This window comes from Microtus pennsylvanicus, chromosome 2, assembly GCF_037038515.1.
Source record: "Microtus pennsylvanicus isolate mMicPen1 chromosome 2, mMicPen1.hap1, whole genome shotgun sequence".
Taxonomy (NCBI): domain Eukaryota; kingdom Metazoa; phylum Chordata; class Mammalia; order Rodentia; family Cricetidae; genus Microtus; species Microtus pennsylvanicus.
Window position 1 is genome coordinate 109573870 of NC_134580.1, and position 16864 is coordinate 109590733.

Consider the following 16864-nt stretch of genomic DNA (forward strand, 5'->3'; position numbering starts at 1 on the left):
AGAGCACTGGCTGCTCCTCTGGAGTACCCAGGTTTGATTCCTAGCATCCACATGGTGGCTCATAACCGTGTATTGTGTGTAACTCCAGTTTCAAGGTATCCTAGTATATACATATAGTATACATACATGCAGGCAAAGCCTCATACACATAAAGTTTTAAAGTACTGGGCAGTGGTGGCATACACCTTTAATCAGCACTTGGGACAGCTAGAGTGGTCACATAGAGAAGCACTGTTTCAAAAAACAAGATTGTTAAAAGTTCTTTTCAGGCATTAGAACTGCCGGCGGAGCTGTTGTGCACAAACTAGGCAAATACAATCCCAGCCTCTGCTCTTCTTGCCAGCCAAGTTTTTCGACCAATCTAAACTCTTAATGCCAGGAGAGCACTGAGCATTAGGTTTTGCTTTCCTTTAGTGAACACTGCAAGGTCTTGAGGCTAGATCTTTTGTGAGTCAATGTGGTGAAGGTGTGAGTACTAACAAATGAATTGCGCAATACCACAGCTTTCAGAGGCAGTGCATGCAGAGTTAGAATGTCTCACTAACCTGTTTTCATGCTACCAAATGAGAATATTTGACAGAGGGAGGTTTTCCCTTTCTGTCAACACAAAGCATAGCTCTTGCTTCATAGGAATTAAGTTTATTCTGAACCAAATAAAAGTAGCCAGTCTTGGCAACACAAATTTGGACTGCTCTGAACAGCTTGAATGACATCTTTTTTGTGGGAGAGGTTACAGAGCAAAAGGAAGCCATAAGGCAATGCCTTTCAAAAAACATTGGTGAAGACATCAGGTTGGCAGGTGCTAATAAGTTCTAGATGTTGTCTAATGACTTTTTTAAGTTTAAGCTAGTGGTCTACTAATACATTCCAAAGATTTTAGGTGATAGTCTAAAAGGATGTTAAGTATAAAAATTGGTGATGGCTATTGAGAGTACTAACGACCAGTTAAGAACCAACGGTATGCAGACTCTCCAACATGTACCTGGCTTTTCCAGGGAACTTGAGTTTATACTGTTTTTATGTCTCACTCTTTCCCATGTGTCACTACATACTTTATGGCCTTGCCCTTTTCTGATTCTCTCCCCATCCCCCAACTGGCTGTTGTAATCCTAGCAGAAATGACATTCACTAGCTAATAAGGTTTTATACTCTTTTTTGTTTCAAGACAAGGTTTCTCTATATAGCTTTGGAGCCTGTCCCGGAACTTGTTCTGTAGGCCAGGCTGGCCTTGAATTCAGAGAGATCCGCCTGCCTCTGCCTCCCAAGTGCTGGGATTAAAGGCGTGTGTGCCACCATGTCTGGCAGGTTTTATATTCTTCCCTTGATTTTTCTTGTTTATTGGTTTTCAGTGGTTTCTTTTCTATCTATGAATTCAGGTAAGGAGTGGAATAGCAAGTGCTCCTTTATGAGAGTCTCCCAGTGGACTCTCGGTCATAACTGTTAGGTAGGTGGAAAAGATTTCTGTTTCCAAGATGCTGTAGAGGCCCCATTGCAACAAATATTTGAAAATCATTCAGGCCATGAACAGAGTCTCAGTTGTGTGAGGATTCAAGGGAAGAGTGCAGACTGGACTACATATCCTGTTTATTTGTTTAATTTTTTTGTTGGTTTTGTTTTTTTGTTATTTTTCAAGACAGGGTTTCTCTATATAAAAGCCCTTGCTGTTATGGAACTCGCTTTGTAGACCAGGCTGGCTTCAGACTCACAGAGATCTGCCTGCCTCTGCCTGCCAAGTGCTGGGATTAAAGGTGTGAACCACCACTTCCTGGCCTGGACTATGCATTTTAGGAATAGGTTCTTAGACATTGATGCAGACATACTCAATAAAATACTAGTAAACCAAATCCAAGAACACATTAGAAAAATCATTGACCATGATCAAGTCAGCTTCATCCCAGAGATGCAGGGATGGTTCAAATTTGTCAGTGTAATCCACCATATAAACAAACTGGGGGAAAAAAAAAACCCACATGATCATCTCATTAGATGCTGAAAAAGTCATCGACAAAATACAACATCTCTTCATGATATCTTCAAGGTCTTGGAGATAGCAGGGATACAATGAACTTTCCTAAACACAATAAAGGCAATATACAGCAAGCCAGTAGCCAATATCAAACTAAATGGATTAAGCCATGGTCTCAACTACATATCTGTTTTCACTGTCTCTTTCAGCAGTGGTCCTATGTTCTGCTGGTCACCTGTGACTTGGCACACAGCCCCACATGTGTGATGGAGACTCTTTGGGTCTGTGGGAACCAGAGTTTGTCTTGGCAGTCCATCCTCCTGTTTCCTTCCCCCAGAGCTGCTCTACAAGCACGTATAAATGCCACACATCCATGGGCAGGCATGCTTTTATGTTTCCTTCAGTGTACAGATGTCTTTTTTAAGTGAAATTTAAAATTTTTCTGTTGGTTGCCAGAGATAGTGGCTCATACCTGTAGTCCTAGCACTTAGCAAGTGGGGAAAAGAGGATTTGGGACCAGCTTAGGTTACAGTGAGACTTTGGTTCAGAAAACCATATTAAAAAAATTGTTAGCTTATTAGAAAATCTGATTACTTTCTTATTTTATTACAGATAGGCGACCTTCAACTTCACAAATTGGATGAATTGGATTGCTTAATAAAAGGAATTTTGTACATTGACTCAGTTGGATTCAATGGACGGTCACAGTGCTATTATTTTGAAAATCCCGCTGATTCTGAAAAATGTCAGAAGTTACCATTTGATTTGAAAAATCCATACCCTCTGCTTCTGGTGAACATCGGCTCAGGTGTTAGCATCTTAGCAGTGTATTCCAAAGATAATTATAGGAGGGTCACAGGCACCAGGTAAATCTTTCATATAAGTCATTGCTTATACTTGATATAGGTTTAATCTCTTTTGCTTAGGTTTTATTGTTGTTTCATTAAGTGTTGGCTCAACAAGACTCATTGCATCCAAGTTTATGGTGTGCATATATAAAGTAGCTGAAGTTAACCAGGTAGACTTTTGGAAGAGAAGGCAAGAAAAAGGCCTTCCTTTGAAACCTCTAGATTTTGTACATGTACATGCATACATGCTTTAACATGTGCATACATGTACTTATACCACAGGATGGTATAAGGTGATCAGGGGATGACCGTAGGATAAGGGATATTGATATTTATGGGATGGTGTGTCTGATAGTTTGATTGAGGATGGCCCCCCCATAGACTCATATGTTTTAATATTTGGTTCCCATTAATGGAAATGTTTGAGAAGGATTAGGAAGTGTGGCCTTGTTGGAGGAGCTGTGTTACTGAGGGTGGGCTTGAAGATTTCAAAAGCTAGGCATTCTTAGCTTTCTCTGTTTCAAGATGTGAGCTTTCAGCTAGTGCTCCAGTGCCATGCCTGCTTACTGTCATGCTCTCTGCAATGATAGCCGTGGACTCTATCACTGAAACTGTATGCCCCAAATAAACTCATTTATTATGTATACAACATTCTGCCTCCATGTATGCCCACATGCCAGAGGAGGGCGCTAGACCTCTTTACAGATGGTTGTGAGCCACCATGTGGTTGCTGGGAATTGAACTCAGGACCTTTGGAAGAGCAGGCAATGCTCTTAACCGCTGAGCCATCTCTCCAGCCCTAAATTCTTTTCTACATAGGTTGTCTTGGTCACAGCAATAGAAAACTAAGGCAGTATGGATCTAGAAGTTGAGGTACTGATAACTAGAAAAAATGATTTGAAAGGGGAGAATTAGATGAAAGAAGAGAATGAATATTTTAGTTAATGTTCAAGGGTTATTTGAGGAAAAGGAACTGAGGATTTGATTAACTTTACCTAATGAGTATTAGCCAACAAATGAGAGTAGTTTGGGGAAGAGAGGTTTCAATAGAGGGATCTTGTGGTTTAGTGACAGGTGCTGGAATGACTTCAGAGGTCATTCTGCACTTGAAGACAGAAAGTAGGTGCCAGTATGACGCTGGGTATGTTGGCCTTACTTATGTGTGCCTGAGGCTTTTCATCCTTGGCAAGAGTAGACTGCACTGGGAACATAGACAGGGAGATGGGCTCTATGTATTTTTCTACTTTGTTGGCTCACATAGGTATATGCATTTTGTGTTTATGAGGCACTTGTATTTATCTTCTTGAAAACTTACTGGTATCATGCATGATTTAACTGGGGCAAGAGTAGACTGATACATGAATGTTGTTTTGGGGTTCATAAGTCTTAACATCCCATTCCTGTGTTTTAAAAATACTACATTGTTTGTTTTAATCATAGTCTTGGAGGAGGAACTTTCTTTGGTCTCTGCTGTCTTCTTACTGGCTGTAGCACTTTTGAAGAAGCTCTTGAGATGGCGTCTCGTGGAGATAGCACCAAAGTGGACAAATTAGTTCGAGACATTTATGGAGGAGATTATGAAAGGTTTGGATTGCCAGGATGGGCTGTGGCTTCAAGGTAAGGGAGTATGTACATAGTAAGAAACATAGGAGTAAAATCCTGTTAGATATATGTTTTATTTTAAGCAGTTTCATTGAAATGTAATTTATAAAGTTACCTGTTTAAAGTATTTAATTTGGGGCTGAAGATGTAGTTCAGTTAATAAAAAGTATGTACTAATATGAAGCCCTGCACTAGTGTATATGATCCCAGCACTGTATAAACTGGGTATGGTACATACCTATAGTCTCAGCCCTGGGATGGAGACAGGAGGATCAGGAGTTCAGATCATTCTCTGCTTCATAGTGAATTGGAGGCTAGTCTGGTATACACAAGCGCTTGTCTTTTTTAAAAAAATATATGTAAAATTTTTAGTGGTTGTATTTTTACAGAATTTTGCAGCTATTTCTATAATTCAATTTCAGAACATTTTTATCATTTTAGAAAGAAACCTTGCAGTCCTTAGCTGCCACTTTTTTATTTTACCCTTCTACCCTTCCCAAGGCTACTTTTTTCTGTCTTTGTAGATTGCTCTGAACATTTTATATATATATGGTATCATATAGTATGATCTGTCATGGGCAGCTTCATGTCACCTAGTGCAATGTTTATATAATTCTTTTTATTGTTGAGTGATGTTATGTGAATATACCATATCTTATATATTTATTAATAACATTAGGTGTTCCCTTTTTTTGTCATTAATAGTGCTGAAGACCTGTGTACTTACTTGTCTTTGTATGGACATTTAATTTCTTCCTCCCTCCCTCCCTCCCTCCCTCCCTCCCTCCCTCCCTCCCTACGCCCCCCCCACCCCAGCCCCAGGGCTGAACTCAGACTCACAGAGACCTGCTTGCCTCTGCCTTGCTATTACTGCCTGGCCAAGCTTAAAGAAGTCTTTACGTGTTGTAGATAAAACTTCCTTTATATATAAAATGTATGTATTATATATGCATGATACACATAATTGATATACTCCCCGCCCCCTTTTTTCTTTTCACTTCCTTGATGGTATTTACAGTACATAAATTTCTAATTTGGGGGGTAGGTGGTGGGTTCAAGGTCTCCTGTATCTCAGACTGGCCTTGACCTTGTTATGTTCTGACTTTGTGTCTCTGAGTACTGAGTACTGACATCCAGATTATTTAGTGCTAGAAATCCTGTGTAGGTCCCATCTGTGCTAGGCAAGCAATCGAGACCACACCTGTAGCCTATTTGGTCTTTTTGAGACTGGATTTCATCGTGTGGTTCTTGCTGGCCTCAGGTTTTTGTTTCTCCTTCTACCTTTGCCCCTTGATTACTGGGGTTGTAGGTAAGTGCTATCAAACCCCGCCAGAAGCTTGCAATTTTGGTGAAGGCTCTTATTTATGTGTTTATCTCTTGTGCTTTTAATGATATTTTCCCCATCCAAGATGTGAAGATTAACTTCTAAGAGTTTTATAGTTTGGGCTTTGACATTTATGTCTAAGACCCAGTCTATGTTAGCTTTTCAGTATGGTACATTAATAGAGCTCCATAGTCCCTTTTGCATGGTGTTTTTCACTTCATCTCTGAAGTGTTCTTTCCCTATTCTTTGGAGCTCTTTGTCATATTAGTTGACTCTAGACGTTTGGTTTTATTTCTGGATTCTTAATTTCCTTCTGTTCTGTATATTTGTCTTTAGAGCAGTACGACATTCCCTTGTTTACTACAGTCTGGTACTAAGGGGGAAGTAGTAAACATACAGGACACAGCCCTCTGACTTGTTCTTCCTTTCCAAGATTATTTTGAATTTCTTGACTGTCTGTATGAACTATAAGATGAACTTGGCAGTATCTATAAAAGAAGACAGCTGGGATTTTGATAGGGACTATGTTGAATCTATTGACCGACTCGAGGAGTATTGCCAACTTTTATTTTTAATTATTATGTTTAAATTTTATGTGTGTTTCCCTTGGATGTATATATGTGAACCCAGTGTCTGTTTGATGGCCATGGAGGTCAGAAGAGGATATCAGTCTGGAAATGTGAACCGTTGAACCTCTGTATGGGTGCTTGGAATCTGACCTGGGTCTTTGTAAGAGCAAGTGCTCTTAGCCACTATCTGTAGACCTGAATATTACCAACTTAACACTGTCAAGTCTTTGGTTTAGGAAGATGGGCCTCTTTCCATTTACTTACATGGTTTTTGTCTTTTAACTGCAAAAGATTTTAGTACACGAGCATTATATTTCTTTTGTTAAGTATATTTCTATTTAGTTCTCTGCAATTCTATCAAAAATGGAAGTCTTTGCTCACTCTTCCTCTTTCTGCTTTTGAGACAGGATTTCACTGTGTAGCCTTGATCTTTCAGGTGCTGAGATGCTGGCCTGTACTACCCTGCTCAGCTTGGGGGTTGTCTAAATTTTATTTTGTTTGTTGTAATTTTTTAAAAAACTACTTTTATGTGTGTGAATATTTTGCCTAAGGTACGTCTGTACACCATGGGTGTGCCAGGTACCCGCAGAGGCCAGAAGAGGGCATCAGATTCCCTGGGATTGAAATTATTGACCTATACATGGTTATAACTGACATGTGGGTTCTAGGAATTGAAGAGCTTCTCTGGAAGAGCAGCCAGTGCTCCTAACCACTGAGCCATTTTCTAGCCCCCTTGGGGTTGTAATTTTTTTGTGTGTGTTAAAGTACATGTGTGTTGTTTCTGAGGTAATAAGTTCTCACTATGTAGCCCTGACTGGCCTTGGATTCTAGAGATCTATTTGCCTCTGCTTTCTAAGTGCTGGTATTAAAGGTGCGAGTTACCATGCACAGCAGAACACTTGATTTTTAATAATAGAAAAGGCATTTATGTGCAGGTATTTGCTGAGTAATAGGCACTGAGTAATGCTGTAGATTCTGTTTTGTTTGTAGCATTTGATCACTGGTCTTGATTACTTCCTTATTCTTATTCTTGGATTTGGGTCATAATTACTAATGTAGCACTTTTGCTGATCAATAAATTTGGAAGTCTTTTATTTAACTTCTAGAGCAACCAGGTACTTTAGTAGCTCACTGTGGAGTTCAGCTGTTTTGTACTCTATGCTGATAAAATGAATTTTCTATAATAGATATTACTGTGACCATCTGAGTGGAACAGTTGCACATAGGGATGCCCTGCTAGTAAGAGATGTCTTCCTGGAGCCCTGGTGGCAGATCAGGCAGTGTTGCCTCCCAGTGGGTCTATAGGATGCTACTTGGATAGGGAACTATCTGGTACCAAAGTTGAATTTTAGTAGAAGATAGGGCAAGTTACCTTCTCATTTAGAGTGCTTTGTGAACTTTTGTTTGAAGCTGAGCTCTCTTCAGTGGATACTTCTATCATTCTGTAATAAAAAATGGAAATGCTTATTGTAAAGTCATTTTATCATAGTAAAGTAACTTTGGAGTTCTCTTGGACTGTATTGCCTTTGTTTCACTAATGATATTTTTTTTTCTCTACCTCAGTTTTGGAAACATGATGAGCAAGGAGAAGAGAGAAGCTGCCAGTAAGGAGGACCTCGCCAGAGCAACTTTGATCACCATCACCAACAACATTGGCTCCATAGCAAGAATGTGTGCCCTTAACGAAGTAAGGACATGAGATTGTTCTTTTCTCTAAGGGGAAATGATGACTTTCCTAAATGGGTCCCACCTTGGCCTTACACTGTGTCTGTCTTCTTACAGTAGTGCCCAAATGTAGTTACATGGGGGGTAGATTTTAAAATGAACTTTATTCTTGAGGAACAGATTCATCTTCATTGACACCTTCTCCCCATACACACACCTTTTCTCTTCCTGAAGATAAACATTGCTGCTGCTGGAGGAGGAGAAAGTAGAAGGGGGTCAGGAAGGAAGCCAGAATTAACTGGGGAGTGGGGTGAATGATGGGTAACAATGCTGAATCTGGTGCTGTGTTTTGGGTGCTGTTGAGGTGTGGAAAGGAATTCACAGGAAGCCACTGAAGCTGGGCGAAGACTGAGCGGTCAGAGGAAGCCTACCTTGGTCCCCTCCACCTCAGCAGAGCTGTCTTCGTGCTTTCAGCTTCTTTACAGTGCTGCCTTGTAGCATTCAGGTCAAGCAGCATTGTACAGGGCTATGAAAGAACCAAGAATGGGCTGCCCTCAGGGACAAGAGATCTAGGATCCAGTTGGTACAGCTTTATGGCTTGTCCCTATTTACACAGTTTGGTTTAAAATTATTCTTTAAATAATATAGACATGTACCTTAAAAAGAGATTTCAAGGCCCAAAGGATTTGCCTAAATTTTAATTTAGAAGAAACTATATACCAGATTTTAAAAAGTACTTCATTTGAGTAACATTATTTTACCCTTTATCGCATGTTCTCTTACTTGTGCTTAAGTATTTTAAAATTTTTTAATTGATGTGCATACATTATATTTTTAACCTGAAATACATGGTTTGTGGCTGAATTGTGTGTGTGTGTAAGTGCATGTGTGTGTTTGTGTAGTTGTGGCTGACTTGTGTGTGTAAGTGCATGTTTGTGTGCAATTGTGAAGGTCAGATGACAGCCTAAGATATTCTCTGGTTCTGTCCATCTTGTTTTTTGATTTTGGTTTTTTTCAAACTGGCTATCAAGATCAGCTGGTCTCAAACTTTTTTTTTAATACTTATTTATTTATTATGTATACAATATTCTGTCTGTGTGTATGCCTGCAGGCCAGAAGAGGGCACCAGACCTCATTACAGATGGTTGTGAGCCACCATGTGGTTGCTGGGAATTGAACTCAGGACCTTTGGAAGAGCAGGCAATGCTCTTTACCTCCGAGCCATCTCTCCAGCCCTGGTCTCAAACTCTTAGAGAGCTGGCTGTCTCTGTCTCCCTAGTGCTGAGATTAAAGGTGTGCTCCATCGTGCCTGAGTCTCCTTATTTTTTGAGACAAGGTCTCTCACTGATTGGAACTTGATTAGGTTAGGGTTGCTGGCCAGTGAGTCCCTGGGATCTGACTGTCTCTGCCTCGCCAAGTGTTGGGATTATAAACTTGCCACTGACCCTGCTTTCTTAGGTGGATTCTGGGGAATTCAACTCAGCACCTCACACTTTTGCACAGCAGACACTCCACTGACTACGCGGGTCCCTAGGTCATAGCTATATATTTGATCAGGTTCTTATTTTGTCATTATTCAAATAGAGCTGGGCATTTGGTTTCTTGAAAGTGGTGACTGAGGTAAGTATTTTGAAGTATGAACTTGTTCTTTGGCTCTTTTATTCATTACACAGGGCTGACTTGGGAGTGACCGCTGTGATCATCCTACATTATGATTGTACTTATGGATCCTGATAGAGATTGTTGAACAGTTTTGTACTTATGGATCCTGATAGAGATTGCTGAACAGTTTTGTACTTATGGATCCTGATAGAGATTGCTGAACAGTTTTGCACAGGGTTGTACCCATTTTGAGCATCTTTAGCATTGATGATTGGACTACTTTACCGAATTTGGGGGTGGATTTTCAGGTAGACTTTATTATAAACTGCCCTAAGATTCTGCTTCCTTAGTTCATAGCTGAAGCTGAATTGTTTTTAGCTGCCACTACCTTGCATACAATTTGCTTTTTTGTGCCAAGCCCTCTTTTTAGTTAGTTACCTTCTCTTTGCCTTGACCAAATACCTGACAACAGTAACTTAGGAGCAAAGTTTATTTGTGTTGGCCCACAGTCTGTCGTGGTAGGGAGGGAGGAACTTGTGGTAGAGTGCAGCTGCTCATTTACATCTGGATATGCCAGGAAACAGATGAAGACTGATTCAGCGGACATTTCAGTCTGTAGGATGGTGTAGCCCACGCTCAAGACGAGTCTTTTCTTAATCACCCCTCTGGAAATGCCCTCCTAGACGTGGCTAAAGGTGTGCCTCACTGAAGCTTCCTACTCCAGCTATGCTGACAATTATTATTGCCCATCTCAAGCTTATTTCCTGTCAGCTTGTCACCTAAACACCTCACTTTAATCTAACATTTCACCTTGTCTTCCTCCAAACTCCTCCCTTTTCCGCCCCAACCCCCTACCTACCTCATGTCTTTTTTTTAATTGTTGTTTATGGCCCACTGCACTTAATGGGAGTTGTTTGCATGAGTACGACATTATTTACTTTAGTAAGGCAGCTTGGTTTTGAAGCTGAGCATGGAGAACCGTACCTTTAAACCCAGCACTCAGGTAGCAGAGGTAGGCAGATCTCTGAATTTCAAGGCAGGCTGGTCTACAGTGTGATTTCCAGGCCAGCTGAGGCTGTGTAGTGAGAATCTGTCTTAGAAACAAAGCAAAACAAAGTTGGTTCTGAGACTTACCATAATCTCATAATGGTGAGATTCTATAGGAATCAAGATGTAGAGTATAACTTACAGTATGATGAGGCATCCTGTAAGGGAGGAACTGTAACAGAGTAATAGGATAAACGTCAACCTTCGCAGCTCCGTGACCATCACTCGGGGCTCATGATGACATCATTTAGGCTTGGTTCTCGTCCAGCTATTGTTGGTGGCAGTTGTAGTTTCTCTCTTGAGCTGACTTCACATGGAGTCTCCAGTTTTCCTTGGCAAATACCCCATGCTCCTGGCATCTCCAGTATTTTAGAGTCTACATTGCAACTTAAGGACTTCTGTTTCACATAGTCACCTCTGGGAGCCTCTTTGTAGGGAATTCAACCCCATCCCATATTACTTGGTCCCATTAGCTTTTTGGAACCGTGGTGCAAACTTCAGAGACTCCATGGCTTTTGGATCTTTTAACAAATATTATTTATTTATTTAGTGGGTGTGTGTTGGTGCTTGCATGTCAGAGGTTGTGTTAAATCAGAGGATAGACTTTGGGAATTGATTCTATCCTTCCAACATGTTGAATCAAACTCAACTTATCATGCAAGTGTCCTTACCATTTTACCAGCCCAGCTCTGAGTTTGTGATGCCTGCACTGCAGTACCTTGTAGAATCACTGCTGCCTCCTGCCTTCAGCTCCAGATATAGCTGTGCCTCATTTTTATTTTTTATTATTTTATTTTATTTTATTTTTATTTTTGAGACAGGGTTTCTCTGTAGCTTTTGGTTCCTGTCCTGGAACTAGCTCTTGTAGACCAGGCTGGCCTCGAACTCACAGAGATCCGCCTGCCTCTGCCTCCCGAGTGCTGGGATTACAGGTGTGCGCCACCACCACCCGGCCGTGCCTCATTTTTAATAGTGACAGGTCTCTTGAGTGTCTGCAGCCCTTTTAGAGCAAGATGTCATTACTTGTTCAGTCTTCTTTTAAATGCAAGTTTTTCAAATAAGTTTGCACTTTTGTGGGGGTCTTAACCTCAGGGCATCTTTCTGTTGTCTTGGAGCACTATCCCTGGTTTCTCTGTAATGGCAATAGTCTCTTTAACAGTTAGAATCATTTTACCTGGATTCATGCTCCTTTCTTTCGAATTGCCCATTTTTCACATCTCTTGATGTGAAAAGTCTTCACATCTTCAGGTCCCAAACCTCTTTACATCCCTCCTGCGGTCTAGAAGGCCTTTGTACCACAGTCAGTGCTATCACAATAATGGCCTCATTTCTTGGTATCAGTTTCTTTAAAAATGTAATTATTATTGTTTATATGGGGTGGAGTGCCCATGTGTCAAGGCATGCTTGTGGATGTTAGAGTGCAACTTGTGGCATTGGATCTGGCCTACTTTTGTGTGGTTTCAGGGAATTGAACCCATGTCGTTAGGCTTTGAGGTAAGCATTTTTTACTATAGCATACTATTTCACTGGCCTATTGGTGCCAATTTTCTGTGTTGTTTTTCTGTTTTCTTAAGAAAGATATCCCTCCTTTTTTTTTCTCTGCCCCCCCCTTTCTCCTCTCCCTCCCTTCTTTCTCTTCGTTTTTTTTTCTTTTCTCCTCTCTCTGTCTGTGCCTCCGTCTCTCTCTTCTTATACATGTGAATGTGCAGATGTACATAACCCTTCCTCATGTCTATGGAGGCCAAAGCACGACTCTGCATGTCTTCCTTTATTTTTTTTTATATCTTATTGCCTTGAAGTAAATTCTCACCTGTCCTGGACTCCTGGTGCTGTGATTAAAGGCGTGTGCAGCCAGTCTGGCTTTTTTCTAAGTGCTAGGATTTGACTCAGGTTCTCCTTCATGCTTGCAAAATAAACACCTTATCTATCTCCCCGGCCCTCTGTATTTCTTTTTCTGTTGCTATAACCAAATTCCCGGCAAGAGCAACTTAGGGGAAGAAAGTTTTACTTGAATTCATGGTGGGGAAGGAATGGCTGTAGGAAATGCTTGTACTGTGGCAGTGTGAATGTGAGGCTCCTGGTCACAGTGGATGGACTAGGCCTGAGGGGAGAGGGAATGCTGGTGCTTAGATGACCTTTCCCTCAGAGTGCCCCCCCCACACTTCTGTAAGTGCCTTCACAAGCCTGAAGTTGTGCCTCACTACTGTCCTAACGTCTTAATCTAATCAGGTTGACAAAATCATCAGGGGTTCTACTTTTTTTTTTTTTTTAAAAAGCTTACTGTTACGTTTTCCTTGTTAATCACATTTAACACACTCTCTTTCATAATCTTTTCATGGGTCAAGTTTTGGTGAGCCCATAATTGTCTGAATATCAAATCTTACTAGATATGAACCATTTGGATTGAATTCGATCCAGTCAAGTTGCTCTGAAAAACTCTATGGGTGTAGCTTTATGAGAAAACAAAAATCAGAGTGTGAACTCACTGCTACTTTTCTGTGCTCAGAACATTAACCAGGTCGTATTTGTCGGCAATTTCCTGAGAATCAACACAATCGCCATGCGACTTCTGGCGTATGCTCTGGATTACTGGTCCAAGGGGCAGCTGAAAGCACTGTTTTCGGAGCACGAGGTAAGGGACTGACCTGGGCTGCAGTGGTCCTGTTCTGACTGCAGTGGCCTTGGACTTGTTGTTTCTGAAAACTGTTTTTTACCAAATGTAACGAGGTATGTGTTCATTTAGTTTAGTTTAAGCAATTTTTTTTGTTATTGTTTAAAACAGGTCTTTCCTATGTAGTGGATGTCCAGGAACTTGCTGTATACATCAGGCTGGTTTGAACTTTTACAGTCTCCCTAACCTCTGCTTCCCAGTGCTGGGATTATAGGCATGAGCTACCATGCTTGTCAGTTTAACTAAGTGGTTTTAAAGGGGGATTTTTTTTTTTTTTGTATCAGATTAAACCCAGGACTTTTTACTAGGTGGGCAAGGGTTCTGTCACTCAGCTATACCATTAGGCCCAAAGAAAGGTAATACTGATGAACATTGCCCTGTATGTCTCTAAACAAGCCATCTGTTCTGCTTTTTAATGTGAAATACCATTTACATATGTATGTATGTTCTAGAAATGAATGGATGGTAATAAAGGCATTCCACACTGGAGCCACACTATACTGAGAATAGAATACGCAGACAGCTAGAAGCAAAAGTGGAGAGGAGTTGGGATTGCTCAACAGGAACTCCTGTCTTAAGAGTTCTCCCTCTTCCCGGTTTGGGAACAATTGGACAGGAGCCATGGATGGGTGTTTCTCTTTCTTCCCCTTGGTGGGTGGGTAGTTGTTTTGTTCATATGTTATTGGAGCTTAGATGATAATGTTACCACAAACATTGAGATTTTAATATGTGCATATTTGTTTTATGACTTGTTAAAAGTTCTTTTAACAATTGCATACTTCATAATTAAAATCCAAAGTACACACATCCTTTCATCCGAAAGATTAAAGCTTAAGTCATCTAACTTTTACTTATTTTCTGAGACAGGGTTTCTTTGTGTAGCCCTGTCTGTCCTGGAACTTGCTTTGTAGACCAGGGCGGCCTTGAACTCAGAGATTCACCTGCCTCCTGAGTGTTGGGATTAAAGGCCATTAAAGCTTGGTCTAGCTTTATTTTTTTTTATTAGTACTTTACAGTCTGTGTGTGTGTGTGTGTGTCTGTCTGTCTGTCTGTCTGTCTGTCTGTCTATACGCATGCTTATGCACATGTGTTCATTGGGCAGGCTCATGCTATGTTGAAGTCAAAGAATATCTCAGTTCTTCTTTTTACCATGTTGGTTCTAGGTTGACAGACTTGATGACAAGTGCCTTTACCTGCTAGTTTACACGTGACCTATTTTATTTTGTTTTATATTAGAAAAAAATTGTTAGCTGGGCAGTGGTGGTGGCATACACCTTTAATCCTAGCACTCGGGAGGCAGAGGCAGGGTAATCTCTGAGTTCGAGGCCAGCCTGGTCTACAAGAGCTAGTTCCAGGACAGGCTCCAAAACTACAGAGAAATCCTGTCTTGAGAAACAAAAATAAACAAACAAAAACTGAGAAATAGAGAGACAGGGACCTTTTTAGATATAATATTTAGTGTGTTCTTTAGAATCCACCACCTGAACTTGAAGATTTTTCTGTTTCCTTTCAATTTTATTGTTGTTTTGGGTGGTTCTGGGGATTTAACCCTGACTTTATGTTCTGGTCTGATGGTCTGCAACCGAGCCACAGCCCAGTTCAGTTGTTTGTTCTTACAATACTTTAATTGCTAACCTCCTGCTTGGAGACGGATATAGTCTGTCCTTTGTATGATTCTTCTGATTCCTGCTGCTATCTCCTTCTGTTGGTGAGGGTTTAGTCTCACTTAATATTTTTTTTGTCCTTTGGTTTTTGGTTGGTTTCAGGTTCCTGTTTGAGCCCACTCCTTACTGTTGGAGACAGTAAGGCATGTATCTCTTTTTAATTTCTATTTTTTAAACTGGGTGTCACTCTGTAGCCTGGCTGGTCTGGAACTCTGTAGGCCAGGTTTTCCCTTCTGAACAGGTACCAATAGGTTTGGACCCTTTCCAGTTCCCCCTCTGTTCAGACCAGTCAGGCTCTTGTTCTCTGTGATTGAGCTTCTTAGCATCAGTCTTTGGCTGTTGGAAGTGTCCAGGCCTTTGCTCCAGGATAGGAAAGCCACCATCTGTCTTTGTTAGGGTTTTATTGCTGTGATAAACACTATAACCAAAAGCAGCTTGGGAAGGAGAGGTTTATTTGGCTTACATATCCTTAGTAACAGTCCATTGAGGAAGGCTAAGGCAGAAACTCAAACTGGGTGGAGACTTTGAGGCAGGAGCTGATGCAGAGGCCATGGAGAAAAACTGCTTACAAGGCTTGCTTTTCATGGCTTGCTTAGCCTACTTTCTATGGAGCCCAAGACTGCCTACCCCAGGATAGCATTGCCCACACTGAGTTGGGCCCTCCCATACCAATCACTAATCAAGAAAATGCCAAATTTGCCTACAGGCTAGCCTAACTAGAATCGACGCATTTTCTCAATTGAAGTTCCTCTTCTCAGATGATTCTAGCTTGTTTCAAGTTGACAAACCAAAACAAAAAACAAACAAAAACAGAATAAAATCATCCTTGCCAGATCTGAGCCTTTCTTCCCTCAGCTGCTGTAGTGCCCACTCTTCTTGTTGGGTATTTCCAGCATCCTGCCATCCCCTCCCCTGAAAAAGTGTTCTTTAGGGCTTCTCCTGACTGCATGTGCTCTCTGTGCTCAGAAAACAAATGGGTCAGGTGTTAAAGTAATATGCTAGCCTTATCTAACATTATACTTGTAGGAGTTAAAAATGACCTCATGGGGTTGGAGGGATGATCCAGTGGTTGACAGCACACATTGCTCTTGCAGAGGACCTAAATTTGGTTCTTTGCACCCATGTTGGGTGGTTCACAACTGTCTAACTCTAGCTCCAGGGAATCTGACACCTGGATTCTGTGCACCTATACTCACACTCCCTATGCATATTTTAAAATCTTACTTGTGGTGTATTATTTTTATTTTTTTCAGGGTTATTTTGGAGCCGTTGGTGCACTCCTTGAGCTATTGAAGATACCCTGACTGCTACTCGGAGGACTTCCTGAAACCTACCACAGGGGCATCTATGGACCTTTTTTTTTTCTTTTTCTTTTTAAGAGACGTTTTATGATCGTGTACTACCCAAATCAGAGCAAGAAACAAATGTATTTTTCTAAGTCATCAAGATAAAGTCTTAAAATTTTATCTAATCTAGCTACCAGTAAAGAATTTTTTTCTTTCCCTGTGTAGATAGTATGAAGATTTGCTGCTTATAAGCTGCTGTTATAGGTGCTAGCACGTGCCTTTAATCCCAGCACTTGGGAGGCAGAGGCAGGAGGATCTTTGTGAGTTCAAGGCCAACCTGGTCTACAAGAGCTAGTTCCAAGACAGGCTCCAAAGCTAGAGAAACCCTGTCTCAAAAACAAAACAACACAACAACAGAATAAGCTGCTGTTCTTCAGATTAGCACTATTAACTCCAAGGTACTTTGAACTCCCAATATCAGCTACTATGTATGCAGTGGAGAGCTGTCTGTACTTCTCAGCAGCAGGTGACAGCTTGTCCTGGTGAAATGTGTTAGAATCTAACCAATTTTATCAGGATGCCTTTGGAGATAAGTCTTCTGTGCACATTCTGGCTCATGT

At 40.9% G+C, this 16864-nt stretch overlaps 1 protein-coding gene across 4 annotated transcripts in view; it reads left to right on the forward strand.

The window, feature by feature from the left end:
• The window catches only part of Pank2 (pantothenate kinase 2), a 29104-nt gene extending 12671 nt beyond the window's left edge, over window positions 1-16433 (forward strand). For all 4 annotated transcript variants that reach the window (XM_075962229.1, XM_075962231.1, XM_075962232.1 and 1 more), the window contains 5 exons: window positions 2579-2832; window positions 4255-4431; window positions 7873-7996; window positions 13130-13255; window positions 16212-16433. In XM_075962229.1, the coding sequence (XP_075818344.1) occupies window positions 2579-2832; window positions 4255-4431; window positions 7873-7996; window positions 13130-13255; window positions 16212-16262 (732 nt within the window). In that variant the 3' untranslated portion in view covers window positions 16263-16433. The remainder of the gene's footprint in view (window positions 1-2578; window positions 2833-4254; window positions 4432-7872; window positions 7997-13129; window positions 13256-16211) is intronic.
• Window positions 16434-16864: the final 431 nt, after the last annotated feature.